The following is a 19981-nucleotide window of genomic DNA, read 5'->3' on the forward strand; positions in this document are numbered from 1 at the left end:
ACTGGCAGTGGACGAAGCTTCAGACTTGCCAAAACACTGCAATAAGGACCGCGACAGGATGTCGCATGATGTCTCCGATACAACAATTACACGACGAGGCCCACATGCTGCCTGTGAAGGGGCATAACAAACTGCTCAGCAAGCATTTTCTGCTAGGGTGTTACCGTAGGCTTCACCCATGCAGACACCTGCTTCAGCCTGAGCCACATCCCAGGCACGTCCAAGACAAAACAGACAGACAGCTACTAGATCGGAGAGTGTACAGACATACAATAAACGAAATTCATCGGGAGACCATTACCACCTTCTTAAGCTCCCGACCTTCGAATGCCGTTATCGAAGTCCAACCACCACCTATCGCAGACCGAGAGTCCCGCGTAACCTCGGCACAATTACGTTCTGGATACTGTAGCAGGGTTACCCCCTACTTATCCAGAATCGACCCCGACATAGTAAACATATGTCTGGCATGTGAAGGCACCCGCACGACACTAACCACCTTTTCACATGCTCCATCAAACCCACTCATCTAACGCCCCTCTCCCTCTGGACCCAACCGGTCGAAACAGCTACTTTGCTGGACCTACCATTAGATAAGCTAGACGAAGACGACCGGTGATTACACTAACTGGTAGGGCAAAGTTACTTCTACAACAACAACAACAACAAGAAACAGTAAAATATGTATGGTAGACAACCAATTGTTTGCCAGAAGCCGAAGACGAATCACCCTTCACCAATGCGAGCTCTCACGTACTAGTTTACACAGGAGTGTTTTTGAGCACTCAAAAGATCGAATTAGTAGGTCATTCGCCTTGTAGTCTTGATTTGGCACCTAATGATTTCGCTTGTTTCCGAAGTCTTTAAACAGCTTATTTGGCATTCGGATTGGGAAAAGTATTTTGAAAATTCATTCTAGCAAATGTAAAGGGTCTTCCAAAAGTGACGCCTAGATGTCAGTAGTGAATAATTCCTAGACGGTACCTTTTTTATGCCCCCTTTCACATTTGTCATAGAATAACGCGTTAAAATTATTGAAACTTGTTATGAAAATTGTCGATCTTTAAGAAAAACATATCGCAGAATTCGTGATTTTTCGGTGGAAATAATTCTCCGATTGAGTCGACAATTCGAAGGTTGGGAAAAAATTTCAAAAATTGCTTCTGTAGAAGAAGTAGAAAAGATAATATTTTATTGAGTTTCATTGTTGTATATAAATAGGCATGTACATACATATGTATCGTATGCAGTCTTGCGTGGCTTCTGTGGACATTCCGACATGTTTTTATAAAAAAATGTTAAATCACAGTATAAAAATAACAAACAACAGATAATTTTTTTTTCAGCCACGTTGACCATAGCTAACCTGTATCTTAAACCGGGTCGGCCCACATCCGATAGAAAAAACTTTGCAATTACTCCCCCTAGTTTGAAAGTCTCCTTTGAGAGGATTTTAGGTTCGTAAAAATTGAACCTAACGCAAACTTATTTTAGCGACCCAATATATAAGTGTAATTGACGCATACATCCTTAGTTAGGTGCTTGGCCGAGCACCTCCTCCAATTTGTGGTGTGCGTTTTGATGTTGTTCCACAAATGCGGGGACTCACACTTTCATGAGTTCTTTATGTGGCAGAAATACATTTATTGATCTGTCCTTGATTGCTTGTTATCGTGTTGTACATGTATGGAGAGTGATGTTGAAGTGACAGTCATTGGCCGGATCAAAAAACCAGGTCGTTCCGATAACGTAGAACCGACTGTAGTGGGAACATCACTGGTGAAAGCGACCGCTATTGAACAAAATTGCTCGACTAAATTTTAGGGCAAACAATTTTCTTGAACAACAGAAAAAAATGACAAACAGATTTCACATTTAAAATGGAACAGCTATAACTTATCTCAGTTCAGTGACTTGCAGCACTAGTAATAAAAAGTATTCAGACCAGCAACTAGATTCTACTAAAATTTACGAATGTAGAATAGCAAGTTTATAGTTAATATATAAATATAATTGGCGCGTACATCCTTTTTTTTTGGTGTTTGGCCGAGCTCCTCCTCCTATTTGTGGTGTGCGCTTTGATGTTGTTCCACAAATGGAGGGGCCTACAGTTTCAAGCCCACTCCGAACGGCAGATATTTTTGTGAGGAGCTTTTTCATGGCAGAAATACACTCGGAGGTTTGCCATTGCCTGCCGAGGGGCGGCCGCTATTAGAAAAATGATTTTCTTAATTTTGGTGTTTTCATCGAGATTCGAACCGACATTCTCTCTGTGAATTCCGAATAGTAGTCGCGCACCAACCCATTCGGCTACGGCGGCCGCCGTTTATAACTAATACCTTATATGAATTTTTTTTTTGCAACCAAATGTAACTTCGTTGAAAATAAAGAACCGGACAGACTAACTTAGTAGTACGAGGAAAAAGAACAGGACACAAAAACCAAAGAAAAAACAAAAGAAAGAAAAAACTTGCTGCATATCTGAACACACGTCGCTTTGGAAGCTCATAATTTGGAAAGCATTACATTGAGGAAAAGTCTAGAAATGCCGTTGGCATTGCATACCATATGTAGGCTTTTGTCAAAAAAACGTATTTGACTTTAGCCGTTTCTGCTTTTAGGTTTATGAATCTTAGTCCTTCATACAAAAATGTTTATTTTATTTTATTTATTTATTTATTTATTAAAATTTTAAAATAGAAGGATGGTTGAACTGCAGTTATGAGTGATTAATAGTTCAGGATAGTAATTTATTGTAGAAAGTGCCAAGTTGATTTAAATTGCTGTATCGAAAACCCACAAATACTCTATGTACTCCAATCGTTCATTTCCTTATGTATGTAGATCTTTAGTCACATGTGTATTTTTGTATACGCATAAAAATTTCGCAATACTTTTTAATCAAATGTATGTAATAAAACATGTGTATATAGTCACTTCAATTTAAAATCATATTTCTGCGTCGCAAAACTGCAAATCATTAATTTTTGTATGTGCGTATGTATATTGTACATATATACAATTATAAAACCAATCGGTGTAAATTATTTCCACTTATCGCAAAATTTATTTTAAAGCAATTAAAATCACTGGCATGCATGTAGATCGTCTGAAAACAATGATGCCTTGACATTTCTTATACAATTTTCTTAATCTTCTCCTTGAACGTATCGATGAGCATTTGAGCACCATATCCATTCGCTTGGTCATAGTAGGGCAATTGACTCATCTGGGCCAACCAAGTTTTCAATTTCGGATTTTTAGCCGGATCGATGGGCGCCAATTCCACCAAGCTGGATATGGTGGACACGATACTGAAGTCGGCTAAAGTAATTGTTTCGCCGCATAAGTACGATTGATCACCAATAAAGGCCTCGAGAAAACCATAAGCTTCATAAATGGCATCGATTTTTGCCCGTGGTACCTCACTTTCATTCTTATAGAACACAGGAACTGCTATGTTACGCAAACAACCCTGAAACACCACACCGGATTCAAAGTGAAGTCGTTGATCGACAAGTGCACGCTTGAAAAAGTCCTTGGGATACAACGAATCATCCTTAGCATATCGACGTACGAGATATGCCATAATGGCATGCGAGTCCCAAATGTAGTGGCCATCGTCTTCGAGCATGGGTACAGTATGCTGTGGATTTTTGCGCACAAATTCGGCAGATCGGTGTTCACCATCAAGTAATTTTACTAATTTGTATTCGTATTGAAGACCCAGTGCCGCCAGGGTCAACTTGCAAGCGCGCACCGGTGGACTAGGCTCGACACCATACAAAATTAGTTTACCCATTTTAGTGCTGTGGGTGTAATCGATTTTTATACGTAGATTTTTATATGATGGATTTGCTCGATTGGATTCAACTGTTGCCGTTGCCACCGCCGACCGTGTTGGGTGCTACTGTGAAACTGAAGCGTCGAAGGTGCGAGCACTTTTGTTTTCAACGGAATGTTTTGGACTTTGTTTATATTGTCGCGATTGGGGCGTCACACGCTTACTTAGTATTTACATAGGGCTTGTGAATAAAAGCACGCTGTGTGTGTATGTAAATATAGTATGTATGTACATAGAACAACGAGTATGTACTCGTACATCACAGTGAGTTGATGAATTTATAAACGACAGCTGGTAGTGACTGAGCTGGTAATCTTGAATTTAGATTGGTTGTTTGGAGCTGAGAAGCATATGTTAATGTTATTACCTTTCATTCGAAGGAATAAAAAGTGTTACATTTCATAATTACCGGTTAAAATAATATATGCACGCATGTTCGGTTGATACAAAGAATAACAACTATATTAAAAATGTAGGTAGGAGATACTGGGCGGGATGTTGTTGTTGTTGCAGCAGCATAAACAATTCCCATGCATGTACTGGGAATGCTGCTAAAGTAACAGTCCTTGGCCGGATATAAATCCGGGTAGTTCCGGTTACATAGAACCGACTGTCGCGGGGGGATAAATGGATATTAAATATGATTCCTTTAGCTGGTTTTTTTTTTTGTAATATATAGTAGGCGGTGGCCCTAGCTGAGTGGATTGGTGCGTGACCAGGTTTGAAACCCCGGGAATGAAACACTAATGATAAGAAATGTTTTTTCTAATAGCGCTTGGCGGGCAATGGCAAACTTCCGAGTGTATTTCTGCCATGGAACAGCTCCTGCCGCTCGGTGGAGGCATAAAACTGTAGGTCCCTACATTTGTAAAAAAAAAAAAACTCCAGACGCACTCAATAAAGGGTGTAAGCGACAATATGTGGTAGGTCGCAAGTTCGAAACTAGTCTAGATATGAAAGTGTAAATTATTAAAAAAAATTTTTTAGCGGGCAGCGGCAAGCAAATCTACCACGAACAAATTTTTAGACCAAAAAAATATTTTAAAAATTAGAGCCGAGTTTTCAATTGATCCACTGCATGGACAAATGCCCACGTATGATCAGACTTTTTGTCCTATAAGGCGCAAGCATTACCACTGAAGAGCTGAATAGGCAAACTGCAGCAACTAACGTGCCTATACTTCACGAATGCAATGTGATGCCACAATGAGTTGACATGAGCAGTAGACATCTCAGCCTGGTACGGTCAGATGAAAGGCACACACGCTCAGCCCAACTCAGCTGTGTACTAGGTTTACTGAGCGAACTGGATTTGGATGAGTTATTGCAATAAGAGAGTCAATAACCTTAAGATCAAAGTGCGATCTTCCTTTTTATTCTATATCTATTCTAACAAGCGTAACGCGAACCACTCTGACAACTGTGATACGTCTCTGCATGGACTAGCAGTATAAAATTTTGATTTGTTGCTCGCAAGATGATTGTTTACAGCTACAGAGAGAAGGGAGATGACAGCATGCTTTTAATCAGCAAACTGCCACTGGAGAATGGGGGAAGTCGCTGCACCTAAGCTAGTGCTCAACAAAAGGGTTCGATGCACCATCCTGAAAGCTAACATAGCAAAAGGGGCACAATGATGGAGGAAAAGATTTCCCATATGATGCCATTATTGTGTACATGGATGAATTCCAGATGCTGTTACGCAGAGCTGCTACGCGTAACGAAATCAATGTGTTAGGAAGTTTTAAAAATGTGACACACATGTGGGTACCCAGACATATTGTTATGGAGTTTCAGTCATAAACAAGTCAGTTATCAGTAGTTTATTGTCACGGAAGATTTGTTTTTATAGGCGTAGACTTGAATCATATTCACTATCAAAAATACCTTATGCCTTAATGCCCCAAACTAGGCAGCAACAAGTTTCGGTTGATCTTTGGTAGGTGTGATTAGATAATAATTGTTTCATTCGTGTTTGAGGTAAAAGCCTCGCTTTATGGGTCACGTGCATTTTTTTTTTGTGTGTGCAGGAGAGGACGTGTCAAAAGACTAGGGCCGAAGCCGGTGGTGGGACCTAAGCCCAACTAAACCCCCTTATATCTGGCGGTAAATCCTCCCGGAACCTTACCGTAAAATCGTACGTTGTGAGTATATTATTACCCAATTGTCTCTTATTACCGTTCGTCCGAGTCCGATTTTCTGTCGTTTTCTAATTTTTTTCATTTTTGAACACATATGGAATAAGATTTGACTCCATTAAGATTTCACCAAACGTTCTCTCAAGAATATTTCGCTGATCTATGAACCGCAGGCATTGAGAAAGGATCACGTGCCTGGAACCCAATGAGGCAGCATTGCATTACGTTGGCTCCACAAGGTTCCAATGATTCAAATGATTCAATTAAATGTACTACATTTTCGATACGTAGCACATTCCCCTACAGGTTTTACAGTTCTTAAAATTTCGCCTTCCTAGAAATTGTACTAGACTTGTCAGATATCCCTAATTTTAAATTCGAAACATTCTCATTGCAACGTTAATTAAATTGAAACAGAAATTGTTACCCCATACTGACACTCCTCCACATTTTCTATAAATTGCGTGTTTTTATTATTTAATTCATTATTATTATTGATTTTACTCATTGTTGTATGTGTGTATGCGATAAGGTTCTGTTTGTAATTAATTGCATGTTAGCCATCGAAACTGTCGGGTGGGAGACTGCATGATACCATTCGGTTGTTAAGAACACAACGCCCAATATACGACATGAAAGATTAAATTAGAGAAAAAGTTGTTTCTTTCAATACTAAACTTAAATTTTAAGCTTCTAAGATTATAGCTTTTGATGTGCAGGTCTTTTGGCGCATATATTCTTTCTTCTCTTTCAATTTGTGATGAGTAGCTAGATACTGTACCATAAATGGAGGTTTGCCATTGTCTGCCGAGGTACAACCGCTACTATAGAAAATCGTGTATCTCACTTGAAGAACCCTTCCAAATGGTAGTCACGCCCAAACACATTCGGCTACGGTAGTTGTAACAAGACCTATACTCGTACATTAGGTTAGGTTAGGTTGTAGCGGTTGTTCACAACGGGACACTCTCAGACTCATAGCCATTTGGGATGCCGTATCGGTCACTTGTCCAGATTTCCCTAAAAGCAATGTGAACATTTCAAAAAATTTAGAAGATTCCTGATTTCGTCATAGCTGAGATCTTCTAATATATTACAAAATTATTTATCTAAAGTGGCGAAACTTCGTCACACATAAGTATGATATATTAAAAATTGTGTTCGGTAACAAAATTAGCCATCAATGCAAATATAGAGCGTAAGAGAGAAATCTAACGAATAGAAAATTAAGCATTACGAGCAAACACTGGTAGAAACAGCTGAGTTTGTTTACAAAATTTTGAGTTGTTTAAAAAAATTACCATAAATATACTTCATATACTCAGGTCTTTTGTTAATGAATTTTCCATTTTATCCTTTCTTACTATAAACTGCAAATTTCAAACCTGCGCAAAGGCAAAAGTGCTCAAAATACGAGATTCCAAAAAAAAAAAACTTTGTTGACAAAAAATTAAATCCTTCAGATCATTTAAGCTTTCAGATCATTTTGGTGATTGATAATTTTTGGCGGCTAAAATTTCTTCACTACAAAATGAGCGTCTCTCTTGCATAGAACTCTCACTTTATAAATATATATAGGGTTTTTCAGTAAGAGCGCTTCAACTTTTGAACTTTTTTGAATAAAACACAAACGGTTTGACTTTTTTAACTAATTTTTTTTTTTATTATCGAGTTTGAACATATACATTTAAGTATGAAATTCGATTTCTTTTGCATGACCACCGCGTGCACGTTTTACGAAGTCCAATCGTTGAATCCAATTTTCGACCACTCTTTTGCATAAATCGGCCGAAATTCCAGCAATTTCGCGTTCAATATTGGCTCTGAGCTCACAAATCGTCGCCGGCTTGTCACTGTAGACCAATGACTTCACATAACCCCAAAACGGGACGGCTTGTTAAATGGACCGTAAAATGGCCGTAATGCTCTTAAAGCAACAGCAACAGAACGATTATTTTCATAAAAAATTTGCACGATTTGCAATCGTTGCTCAAGTGTGTAACGTTCCATGATGAAATGTATACTAATGAAGTTTACAAATAACAAGCGAAAAATAAAAAATATTGCGTCGTTCGCCCTCCCTATCGGAAAAAAGTTGAAGCGCACCTATTGAATAACCCTATATATATAATTGGCGCGTACACCCTTTTTGGGTGTTTGGCCGAACTCCTCCTTCTATTTGTGGTGTGCGTCTTTGATGTTGTTCCACAAATGGTGGGACCTACAGTTTGAAGCCGCAGTCCGAACGGCAGATATTGTTTATGAGGAGCTTTTTCATGGCAGAAATACCCTCTTCATTTTGGCCTTTTGCCGAGATTCGTATCAACGTTCTCTCTGAATTACGAATGGTAGTCACGCACCGACCCATTCGGCTACGGTGGCTCCTCTCTGGAACTCTCACTTCACTCTCTTAATATTTGAGTGATGGCCAATTTTATGGCGTTAATGAAACGCCATTCTTGCAAAAGTTAGGAATAATCAAGAATGATAGACTACAACGTTAGGCTATCCGAGGCAAAATTGTGACAGTAACTTCGACTGTCACGTCACAGGGGATTCAGCTGTGAAATTGTGCCTGCTCATTCATATTCCTACGACCTTCCAATTTATCGTTGTTTAGATGGCAACGAAGTATCATGAACTATGGCTGCGTTGATTTTTCTTATATCACAATTTAAGCTTTTGCCGACCTCTGTTGTAAACAAACCCCTGTAACATCCCCATTTATGACAGCAAATCAGATCCTTCAAAATCGCAGAGAGCTGGGTAATGGTGTGATGTTGACCACACCTTCTCAATTCTCTCCACCGTGGGAATAATTATTACACATTTTTTTGTTATTGCACTTGACTAATTTCCCAGCCTTTAAATTATTCAGGCTTTTTTTAATTGTTTATGTAAACAGGGAAAACGCAGGTGTAATTATTGCAAAAAATGTGTTTCATACTTCGCAGCTGCGGTGTTGAGCTAATGTAATTGAAAAGTTGTATTTCTATTTTTTTTTCTTTGTTTGTTTTGTTTATAAGCTCAATCAACTTTTTTCCTTCTATTCTCTTTTTATTACCTGTTTTTTGTTCTTGGTCTTTGGTCTTACAAATCTTTTCTGTTTTAAAATTAAGGGGTTAGTTCACTCACACACTTCATCTACACTTTCATACGTCCCGGCAAAGTACACTATTTTCCCACTTCAATCTGCTTGATCGCCTCTAAATATTCGTATATACATAGTTTCAATAAGCTCATACTTCACCCCAGTTCTTATAGATTAACGCCACGTCAACTAACAGCACTGCACAAAACTTAACGACCGGCCTAAAAGAAGATAGCCGACGAATTAAGTGAATATAATTAATATTTCTGTGGTTATGAATTGGAATTTCACCAGATGTGCCGTTTGAATTTCATAACATCTTATAAATATTCATATGGTATGCTTGCATATACATACTTACATATATTTATACGTGTATAATTGTAATATGAATTTTTATGTAGTTCTACTGTTGCCGCTTCTGAACGTTCGATAGTTTTTATGAGACATTTTTTAATATTATTGTATATCAGAAATATTTATCTGCATACTAAATGAACAAATTTAGAATATCTCAATTCGAGCTCGTATGCCTCTTTATTTTATATTTCTTTTTTTTTGTTTGTTTGTTTTTGCCAAAGGTAGGCGTCAAATGACAAGAAATCTATTTGAATTCATTTATTTTAACATTAGAAACTTTTAGAATGTTCCTGTTCCTGTACAGAATCGTCTATTCACTTGATTTGTCTTTAAATGTCGCAAAATTACGGCATTAATTGGCATGGTGCGTGAGAAAAAACTACTGGCGACTCACCTAATGGGCGCTAGGAGTAGGATGATATGAATATGCACAAGGGAGATGTTAAGAAATCCCTATCACAGTCAGCGTTTAGAACCGTAAGGTGTCTAAGACCATTTCGACGAGAGATTCATATTAAATTCCACATTATAACACCCGGTATAATTTGTAGGGTACATACATAGGTATGTACATGTGCACATATTCATGTATTTATCTACATACATATGTTTATATATAGATTGGTGTAAGAAATACTTTTTCTTCAGATTATAAGAGTATATTTGTATGTATGTAAATTCACCTCTTAATTTCAATTAAGTGGCGAAAATTATTAAATTGAATAGCGTAAATTATTATCTTATCATACACAAGCTCTCGTATTTAACTTTGTTATAATAAGGGTCGTTGCTATTATCGTTATCAATAGCTATTTGTACTCAACTTTGTATAAGCTGCGGGAAATGAAACGAAACAAGAGTGAATGACAACACAAAAGCTTTAAATAGGTTCCGAAATATATACAAAGGAGTTAGTATGGGGATTAGTTGAAGCGGCATATTTATTTAGTTATCAACACAATGACTTGTTATTTTGCAGACATACCATTGCCAGCAAAAATATCTATAATTATATGCCCATATATATGTATATATATGTAGTACATATATTTGAGACGATACTAGTTACAGAACTAGGATTAAAGAACCTACTACTAATTTCACCAGTTAACCACAAGGTACTCGTATTGTAGTAGTCCAGGTAGTGTTAGTAGAACATTTCATAATTTTTTTTTCAATTAAATTGGACTCTAAATTGGAAAACTTTGTTTACTCTTTTTATCATAACAAACTCTAATATTTTGGCAAAGCCGAGTTAGTTTCGAAACCCACTGGGAGCATGAAACATAAAATGATAAAAAAAAAAGTTTTTCCAATAGCGGGCGTCCAACGGCAATCAATGCCAAACCTCTGAGAAAATGTATGCCAGAAAAAGCTTGTCATAAAAATTATCTGCCATTTTGAGGCTTCATATAACTCTAGGTCTCCCCATTTGTAGGACAGCATGAAGACGTATATCGGAAAGCTCGAAAAAAAACAATTATGTCATGTTTCAACTCTTGAATTGTCTCGGGATGATTGGTGTTACATCTATCCTTAACGGTGTCAAACAAATAATAATGCAGTCAGAACGCAGTTTTTACGCGGCCAATGGACTCACAGTTGCGGGCGGTTATTCGTCTTTCCAAGAGATTGCCCAAAATGTCAAATATTTCTTTATGCTACCCCAACTTTAATCAAGCGAAAAGCGACCTATGTTGTGAGTGCCTAAATTTAGTTTATGATTTCTGAAACATCGCGCAAGTTATTTTAGCTGTTAAAGTAAAAAATCGTTAGTTCATCAAATTAAAAATGGTAGAGAGATCGCCCGGTATAACTACAAGTATAATACCAGTTTTCAGTCAAATCAGTTCATTAACAAAAAGTAAAGAAAAACAAAAACGCGTCAAGCTAGTCGGAAAGAAAAGGTCAGGTAAGGAGAAATTTGAGTTTAGCTTCGTAATTAAGCTGATCACTAAGTAAAGAAGAACACCATAGCTTATTATTGCATACTTATACTCGTCTGTACGAGTATGTTATTTTGCTTACGGGAACTCTACCAATTATGGCTAGACTATTCAAGATATGTAGAAAGTTAAATGAAAACGATCAGCGCCTAGGGCGTTCGATCGTTACCAGACATTATTTAAAAAGTTAAGAAACTTTTTCTAGAGGCACGTTTAAACCTGAAACAATTCGTAGAAATTATTCGACAGTTTCGAACGCTCTTTATGATAATCTGTAATGCTATGCGTAGGTCAACGCACGATAGAAACTGAGAATTCATATATAGCAGGTGGTGAATTTATAACAGGGGGAACTTTATGAACCGGAACTAAGAATCTGAGTCGACCTTTAGTTTAGTCAGCGGCACAGAAAAAGTAAGTAAGTAAGCAAGTATCACAATCGGCTAAAAGATGATTGCCACTGCTGTATTGCGATTCCGAAAGCATTTTTCTAGTTATGATATAAAGACACGGTTTTTATGGGATAAATGGGAAAAATGCACTCGAGCTATGCTTTTTTACACAACAAAGCGGCCACAAAGTAATTATTTCCCTGAACGAAGTTTTATAGTAAGAAAATCAAAGAAGGAATTGGGGTATGCAATGTTATAGCTTATTAGATTTAAGCATATGGTGCAAGTTTGAGATTCCTAAAAAAACAATTTGATTTTTTATAATTTATATGAGTAAAGAGTAAATACCCAACGCCGTCAGGGGAAAACTTTATAAAAAGCCAATGGAATTTCGTAGCAATTTCGAGCTTCCCCTTTATTGTACTGAAATTTAATGAGCTATAAAAGTGCATGCAAAAAATTTGTCTGGATATTCTAAATAAAAACCGTGGAAAAGGAGTGAAAAATTTGTCTACTTTTTGTATAAAATTTGAAAATATGATTTATATGTATGGTTTATATAAATAAAATAAAATATAAGATTACATCCCTTTGTTGAGTGTTTGGACGTGCTCCTTCTCCTATTTGTTGTGTGCGTTTGTTATATGTTGTGTTTTAGAAGGAACTTTCTCAAGGCTGAAATACACTCGAAGGTATGCCATTGCCTGCCGAGAGGTGATCGTTCTCAAAAAAACTTGTTCTACTATTTGGTGTTTCCGGCCTGAAGTTTCGAGTACAGGCACTATCGAATGGCACAAGCCCATTCGGTTACGACAGCCTACAACGAGCTCTAGTTTTATAAAAAATTAATGGACATCAAAAAAAAAATTGTAAAAATGTTGATGTGCTATCGCAAGACGAATCTTTTCAAGATGATATCAATAGAATAGCTGATATAATTTTTTTTGGGATTGTCTTATTTTATGAAAAATAATTTTCAATCAAAAAAATATTCTTGAACATGGGAAAGTGTGTTTCCTAGCCCCGAATGATTCCGTTGGTCCATCACGTGCCAAATTATAACGGAAGAAGCATTTGTAAACAATTTTGTGGATAGTTTTCTTTGCAGCCATACAAATTATGATACTCATACAACAGCTGCATGCTCCATTGGTTGCTACTTACCTCGCCTTTTTATCGCCTGAGAAATAAACTGCTAGCTTTGACTATCTGAAAGCCAAAAACAAAACCAAAATATGGTGTATGCAAATTTTGCTTTTCTACTACAGCTATCACCTTGAATAGATTTGCTCTATCGTGTTGTCGTGGGGTTTATATAGAAAAATCGGTGAGAATACGTATTAAATAATAAGAAACAACTTCTGTGGCACCTCCGTGCTTGGATTTTCTTAGCCGACCCTGTATTTATGAAATGTGCATATGCTTGAACCGACAAGCCCACTTCCATGCAGGTAAATATTTGTACCTAGTAAAAACAAATACCAGTATGGTCAGTATATTAAGTGAGGTGTTTTTTAAAAGCTTCATTATTCATACAATGTACGTAACAAGTCTTTTATTAGGGGTGTTCTATCTTTGATCTGACTATTAGCCATTTTATTATTATCTGGTTTAACAGCGTTTTCACAAGAATCGCAATCTCTTACCAAATTTGTTGCATATTTTTAACGTAAGCCTGCCTCAATTTTCAAAAAGGTTTATTTATAAGCTTTTTAATAAGATGTATTCACAACACTGGAAAGCAATACAAATATATATATAACTTTTATAGAAGTTATTGTACTATTTTAAAGATTCATACATTTTGCAAAATTGTATTTATGTAAATTTAAAGGAATATGGTTCCAATATACAATGTGTCGCAAAATTTATCATACATTTTGTTTTTGAATAACTTGTTTACTAAATAATAAAACAATGATTTTAAGCGATGCAAATCTTTATTTTGACTTTTACGTGCTCCAGTAGTTGGTTACTGCAGCTGCCTAGTTCGCAAGTGACGAACATTTGCAAAAATTTAAAAATCATCCGATCTTACGTCACCTTGTCGGTTAGGTGGATCCCGTGAATAGCCCATTGTGATCATAAAAAATAAATGAGCAAATATGAAATCACTTTAAATAGTAGTTACTCTTAACTTAAGCGCAACTTCTATACGTACGTACTAACTCCGCTCTGAAATGCAGCGCATGAGTAAATATTTATGTATATACGAGGCAAACCGAACACTATATGTATGTAGAAAGTGTTCTTGTGCTAGGTGTGCTATTTTTGTAGTAAGATCTTATTTGAAATCTTTCTTATGCAACATTTTGACTTATTTAGAAAAAAATATATACAATATGTCAAAAAAGTACCGGGAATTGTTAAAAATAATTTTTTAATCATCAAAATTTATTTTGTCGCCGTCAAAATAGGCTCCATTCGAAGCAATATACATATGCTAACGATTAGTTCAGCCATCAAAACACTTTTTAAACGCGTTTGAAGATATCTTCTTCAGCTCCTTCAGCGAATTCTCCTTAATGGCCTCTATCGACTCAAAGTCCGTTCGGCGTCCAAAGTGGCAATTTAACTTTTTGGAAAAGGATAAAGTCACAGGGGGCTAAATCCGGTGAATACGTTGGTTGTTGATAATATGTGTCGAGTGTTTGGTCAAAAAAGTGTTCACAATATGAGCCTTGTGAGATGGTGTGTTATCATGGTGCAAGATCCATGAGTTTTCTTTCCACAAATTAGACCGTTTCCTACGCTCATTCTCTCTCAAACGTAGCATAACTTCCAAATAATATTATTTATTTACGGTAGAACCATTTGGAATGAATTCCAAGATTTCTAGTGCACAACACCGTGATAAGCAAAGAAAACGATTAGCATGACTTTCACTTTTAACCGACTTTGACGTGGTTTTTTGGGTTTCGGCACATGTGGATAGCGCTATTCAGGCGCCTGTTGACTGGTTTGCATGTCAAACTCATGCACACACGTCTCATCATCTGTTATGATGCGATGAATAAACGTTGGGTCCGACCTCACTTGTTCAAACACCTTCTTCCGATGATTTTTTTGAAAGAAATGCAACTATCTTGGAACCAGTCGAGCAGCCACGCGTCTCATGCCTAATTAATGGTGTAAAATGTTGCGAATTGATTCGTAAGACACGCGAAGGTCACGAGTTACCTCCCTCAAACTTAAATGATGACGACTTTGTCGACATTATCATCCGTTGAAGACGTTGATGGCGGACCAGATCCTTGCAAATCTTCCACGACTTCTCGAACCTCTGCAAAAGCCACTCGTAGACGCCTACGGTTGACTGATATATTTAATTGCCAAAAACAAGTTAATTGACAAATCACGCTCAAACTCTGCGACACTATAGAGGACAGTTGTACCAACATTCCAGCAAAAAAAAAAAATTGACATATGTACGTGTAACGCGAGCTTTTTAAATGAACAATTCCCGATATTTTTTTGACAAAATGTATAACCTCATTAACCAAGGCACATTGAATAGGCATTACCAGTAGAGCAAAAACTGTAAGCGAAATGTAGGACTTGTTCGAGCTTCAATCACAACCCCAGTGTTGCATGATTTGTGAAAGTATCACGTTCGATGTAAAATTCTGGCAACATTATCAAAAGCATCACGTTTGAAGTGTCAAAAATTCGGCAAATTTTGCGCGCGAAATCAGAAAAGTATCAGTTGAGCAATTGCAACAGTGTTGCAATTTGCCATCAGTGCAGCAGTATTGCCGCTTTTATTACGTGCCTCGAACAAGCCCGTATTTTGCTTTTGCTTTTGGTCCCAAGAGTGTCAAAATGGGTGTCAGGTGTTTTACTGATACCAAAGCGTATGAAAAAAGTATGTTAAGCACAAACAGCGTTGTTATTCGGCAGACTTGTTACGTCAACTTTTTCCAATTCGTGAACTCTTATATGTATATGTATGTATCTATTATAGTATGGAAAAAACTGTTCCGTCGTTGGGTGTTTCATGCCCGGAGATTCGAACCTCTGCAATTCCAAAAACTGTAAGATAATATCAATACTGCGGCACAGTAGAAACTTATTCACGCTCTCGCTCATCTCCACCTGATTTCTACTCAGACTACAGTAGAATTGTTATTGCCATACGCACAGAATATGCACGTTTTATTTCATAAAATATGTATACGAATATAAACATAAACCTGATTTATACAGAAGAGGAATTTATTTATAAATAAAATAACGGTCGAACATTTCATGTATAAAATAAACGTTTTCAATTTATATTTAATAGTTTACAAGTATTTATTAGTATTTCTACAATAATTTTGAAAATAGATTGTAGATTTTGTAATGTATGTACACATGAATATGTATACACATCAAGTGGTTGCAACCGCATACAAAATGTACACTGTCTAAATTTTACCATATGTCTAACAAAGTATTGGTAGGAATCTTAGAGAGAAGTTAAACAAAAGTAGAGAGCGCAATGTTAATTGTAAACAAATACTTGTATGCACACATACATATGTACATAAGAAAGTGTATTGTAGAAACGAATAACATTTTTTATAAATCGTAGATCACTGTATTCACTACGGCACAATTTTTATATTTTTTGATTTGATCAAATCCATAAATTGCTTATTTCCTTTGCCATTCGCCTTTTCATAGTAGGGTAATTTTTCCGCACGCTTAAACCATGCAACTAAATTCGGGTATTTAACAGCATCGATTTCCAAATACACCTGCAATGAGCTAATCGCCGATATGAGTGGAAAATCAGCGATGGTTAGGTGGTCGCCAGCAACATAGGGATGATCCTTCAGGAAACTATTCACTGTTTTATAGATCAATGCAATTTGGTCGATCTTGGACTGAGGCACTTCAGTCTGATTATCAAAAAGAATTGGTTTGGTTGTTCCTCGTAGTGAGCGTTCGAAAACCACTCCCGTCTCATAGTATAAACGCTGATCGACAATTGAACGTTTTATGAGATCCTTCGGATATAGTGTATCATCTTTGCCATATTTACTTGCCAAATAGGCAATTATAGCATGTGAATCTGCGATGGCGTGGCCGTCATCGACCAATGCAGGCACGGTACCTGTAGGATTAATTTTACGATATTCTTCCGACTGATTATCCTTCGCCAGTAAATTCACTGTTTTATATTCATATGGTAATTCCAAGGCATTTAATGCCAACAGAACAGATCGCACCGGTGGGCTGGGATCCATACCGTACAAAACGAGTTTACCCATTTTATTAAGATTTTTTTCTTTGTCACAGAAAACTGTAAATGTAATAACAAAATATTCACGCGGTAACGTGTCTCGACCAACTGGTGGACAGCGTAGTCAATAAGCTATTTATATGTTCGGATAATGGAGCGATTCTGAATGAGTGGGAGAAATAAGTAAGAGTACTCGATTGCATGTGGTGGATGAGAGACCGGCTTTGCTCTGGACAGCTGGTTTGTACTGTTGAATTCTCAAAATGCATAAATATTGGCAATCGTGCATGCGTTTGTGTTTAAGTGGTGCTCGTATACAAACAGGTTCCAAGTTCCCTGTAGAGAAAACTTTATAAATTTCACCTAACTATTATTGATATTTTTAGCAAATTTGATTTTTGTATCTAACTAAGTTTACTTCCTTATGTTCATATGGTTGTACTTATCTTAAAAATTTTTTAGGTGTTTGCATTCAGCTCAAAATTTAAATTCACAACGGTTTTTCGGTTAAAACGTTGAGGCGCACTCAGCATTCCGCTCAGACGTCGAAAATGGAAAGACTTGTGAAAGAAAAATTCTTAAATATCAGTCCCGATATGGCGTCATATAAGCGATCAAGTAGCGCCCTGACCTGTTACAGCATCATTCGAGTCTTTCACCTTACCGACTATTTCGAAGTATATTTAACGCTTGCTTTAATATACTGTTAGTGAAAATTGTGGTTGTCCGCTGTCGTTAATTTTGGAGGCAATTTTTTTTTTGGATTATTGTAATGATTATTGCGACACCGACTTAAACTGATAGTAAAATATTAATATTTTTAAATAATTGATTAACGTGGTATGAAAAATCGGGGTGGTTATTGAATAATTTCGCCTTTTTTCAATCTGTACTAACATATGAAGAAAGTTTCGTTAAGTTATCTCAATTTTTAATTGATGTCCTCATCCTATCATCAATATCCTCATATCATAACGTATGGGCGGATTTTATATACTAACGAATATTACAGTGCAATGACTTAAACTCGCGTTCTTGGCCTAATCGTCCACCTGAGCAACTAAATGTACGAGGGTCCTTCGAACAGTCCGTGCAAAACAGGGCACTACTGGCGCATACTGAGGTTATGTTTAATTATGGAAGATTAATGAAAGAATACACACCACGTTTGAGCCAGATCGGTATATTTCTTTGTGTTTGGCATTCGTTTGAATCGAAGAAGTCGAGTGATTTTCCTTTTCCATCACGAAAACGCACGAGTTCACGACACGGCAGGTCCCAAAATGAATGGAAATAGGGTTCCAACTCATTTCAGATCCCCCGATTCTCCAGACTACCTCTCGCACTGCTATTTGCTCCCCAATTTGAAGAAATATCTGACGGGAAAAATATTTTATTCAAACGAGGAGCTGATTGCCGAAACGAATAGTTATTTTTCAGACTTAGACAAATTCTATTATTCGGAAGGGATAAACAAACTACAAGTAGAACAGCGTTGGTCAATATGTAGTAGAACAGCGTTGGACGATATGTAGTAGAACAGCTATGTCGATAAATAAAAAGGTTTACTCCAAACAACTAGTAGTTTTTATTTTTGCACTGACTTTTCAAACGACCCTCATATTATGGTACGTCTATGTTCAATGTCATACATAATATGCTATTCCTCCAATGCAAGCTCAAAACATTGCTTAGCGGAAAAGCAAATGGCGTTGGGTGTCGTCGAGCACAAAAGCTTGTCTATTTGGCACCATTTTCAATCATTCGACATCTACCCCTCTACAAACAGGAAGGTTTTGCGTTGAGATTTGACCTACAAGTTTAGCGTAATATTCGGCGAAGTGTTTTATTTTTGGCTAAGGCGTTTGTCAATAAGCAAAAAATACACATTTGAAGAGAGAATATTATTTGCGAGGCTTTCTATATCCCTTTACATGCTGAAATTTCGCTGCTTGATGGGATTGTGCATAGCTACAGCATTATAAAGGGTGATCAGATTGGAGGTACTTTTTCCAAAAGAGTTTTTTTGACATATCACGCGTGACTATTGTCAAACTAAATACATAATTTTTTTCAGTATTCACTGACATTTCATCATGGAAAGACTTACGCCTCAACAACGCTTACAAATCGTACAATTGTATTTCGAAAATCGACGCTCTGTGAAAAGTGTTCACCGCACTCAGACCAACTTATGGTGTACAGCGAGTAGGTCCATTTTTGGCTTAATGGCTTCATCTATAAACAAAATTGCCGTATTTTGACTGAAGAGCAACCTGAAACCATTCAAGAGCAGCCATTACATCCATTGAAAACAATCGTTTGGTGCTGCCTGTGGGCCGGATGAATTATCGGCCCATATTTCTTCAAAAACGAGGCTGGCGGCAATGTAACAGTGAATGGCGATCGGTATTGTGCCATGATAAACGACTTTTTGATGCCAGAAATTGAAGCCCTTGATCTCCACAACTTTTGGGTACAACAAGACGGCGCTACTTGCCATACAACGATACGATCCTATAGACAACTTTTTCCGAAGGTACGCGCTAGCAATGTTATACCATATGCTGAACGTTATGAGCGAGATAACGTTGGTTGTGTTTGAAAAAATTTGCCACAGGCCGAATAGTCGGGATGGCCACCCGTCAGAATTTAAGCCATAGACTTTGCAAGCTAATGACGTTTTTTTGTTTTTTCAAAATTACCACTAAATATAAGTTTATATGCATGTATTGACAGTAGTTACAGTACATCACCAGTTATGTGACCAAGTAATTATACTGAAGTGCACTAGTATTGTGCCGCGTATCAAATAGATTTTCCCTATATCCCACTCGGCAGGCATACATATACACGTATCATACGAGTATTTATATGGTAATATTTAAATACATGTATGTATGTATGGAGGTAATTGTGTAAATGTGCACTGCCAATTTAAATATGTCTGGAATAAATCTCATATATAAGAGAAAAATGC

General features: G+C 37.0%; 2 protein-coding genes across 2 annotated transcripts; both read right to left on the bottom strand.

Annotated features, from left to right (window-relative positions):
- Nucleotides 1-3040: 3040 nt before the first annotated feature.
- LOC128867697 (glutathione S-transferase 1-like) lies at nucleotides 3041-3997 on the bottom strand. The gene has a single exon (XM_054109142.1). The coding sequence runs from the start codon at nucleotides 3800-3802 to the stop codon at nucleotides 3137-3139; it is 666 nt and encodes a 221-aa protein (XP_053965117.1). The 5' UTR covers nucleotides 3803-3997; the 3' UTR covers nucleotides 3041-3136.
- Nucleotides 3998-15965: 11968 nt separating this feature from the next.
- On the bottom strand, nucleotides 15966-17128 carry LOC128865976 (glutathione S-transferase 1-like). The gene has a single exon (XM_054106425.1). The coding sequence runs from the start codon at nucleotides 17027-17029 to the stop codon at nucleotides 16361-16363; it is 669 nt and encodes a 222-aa protein (XP_053962400.1). The 5' UTR covers nucleotides 17030-17128; the 3' UTR covers nucleotides 15966-16360.
- Between the last annotated feature and the right edge of the window lie 2853 nt (nucleotides 17129-19981).

Source organism: Anastrepha ludens, chromosome 6 (genome assembly GCF_028408465.1).
Source record: "Anastrepha ludens isolate Willacy chromosome 6, idAnaLude1.1, whole genome shotgun sequence".
Taxonomy (NCBI): Eukaryota; Metazoa; Arthropoda; class Insecta; order Diptera; family Tephritidae; genus Anastrepha; species Anastrepha ludens.

Excerpts from the sequence above, each read along its gene's own strand:
- LOC128867697 (XM_054109142.1), bottom strand. The coding sequence starts at position 3,802 with ATGGGTAAACTAATTTTGTATGGTGTCGAGCCTAGTCCACCGGTGCGC.
- LOC128865976 (XM_054106425.1), bottom strand. The coding sequence starts at position 17,029 with ATGGGTAAACTCGTTTTGTACGGTATGGATCCCAGCCCACCGGTGCGA.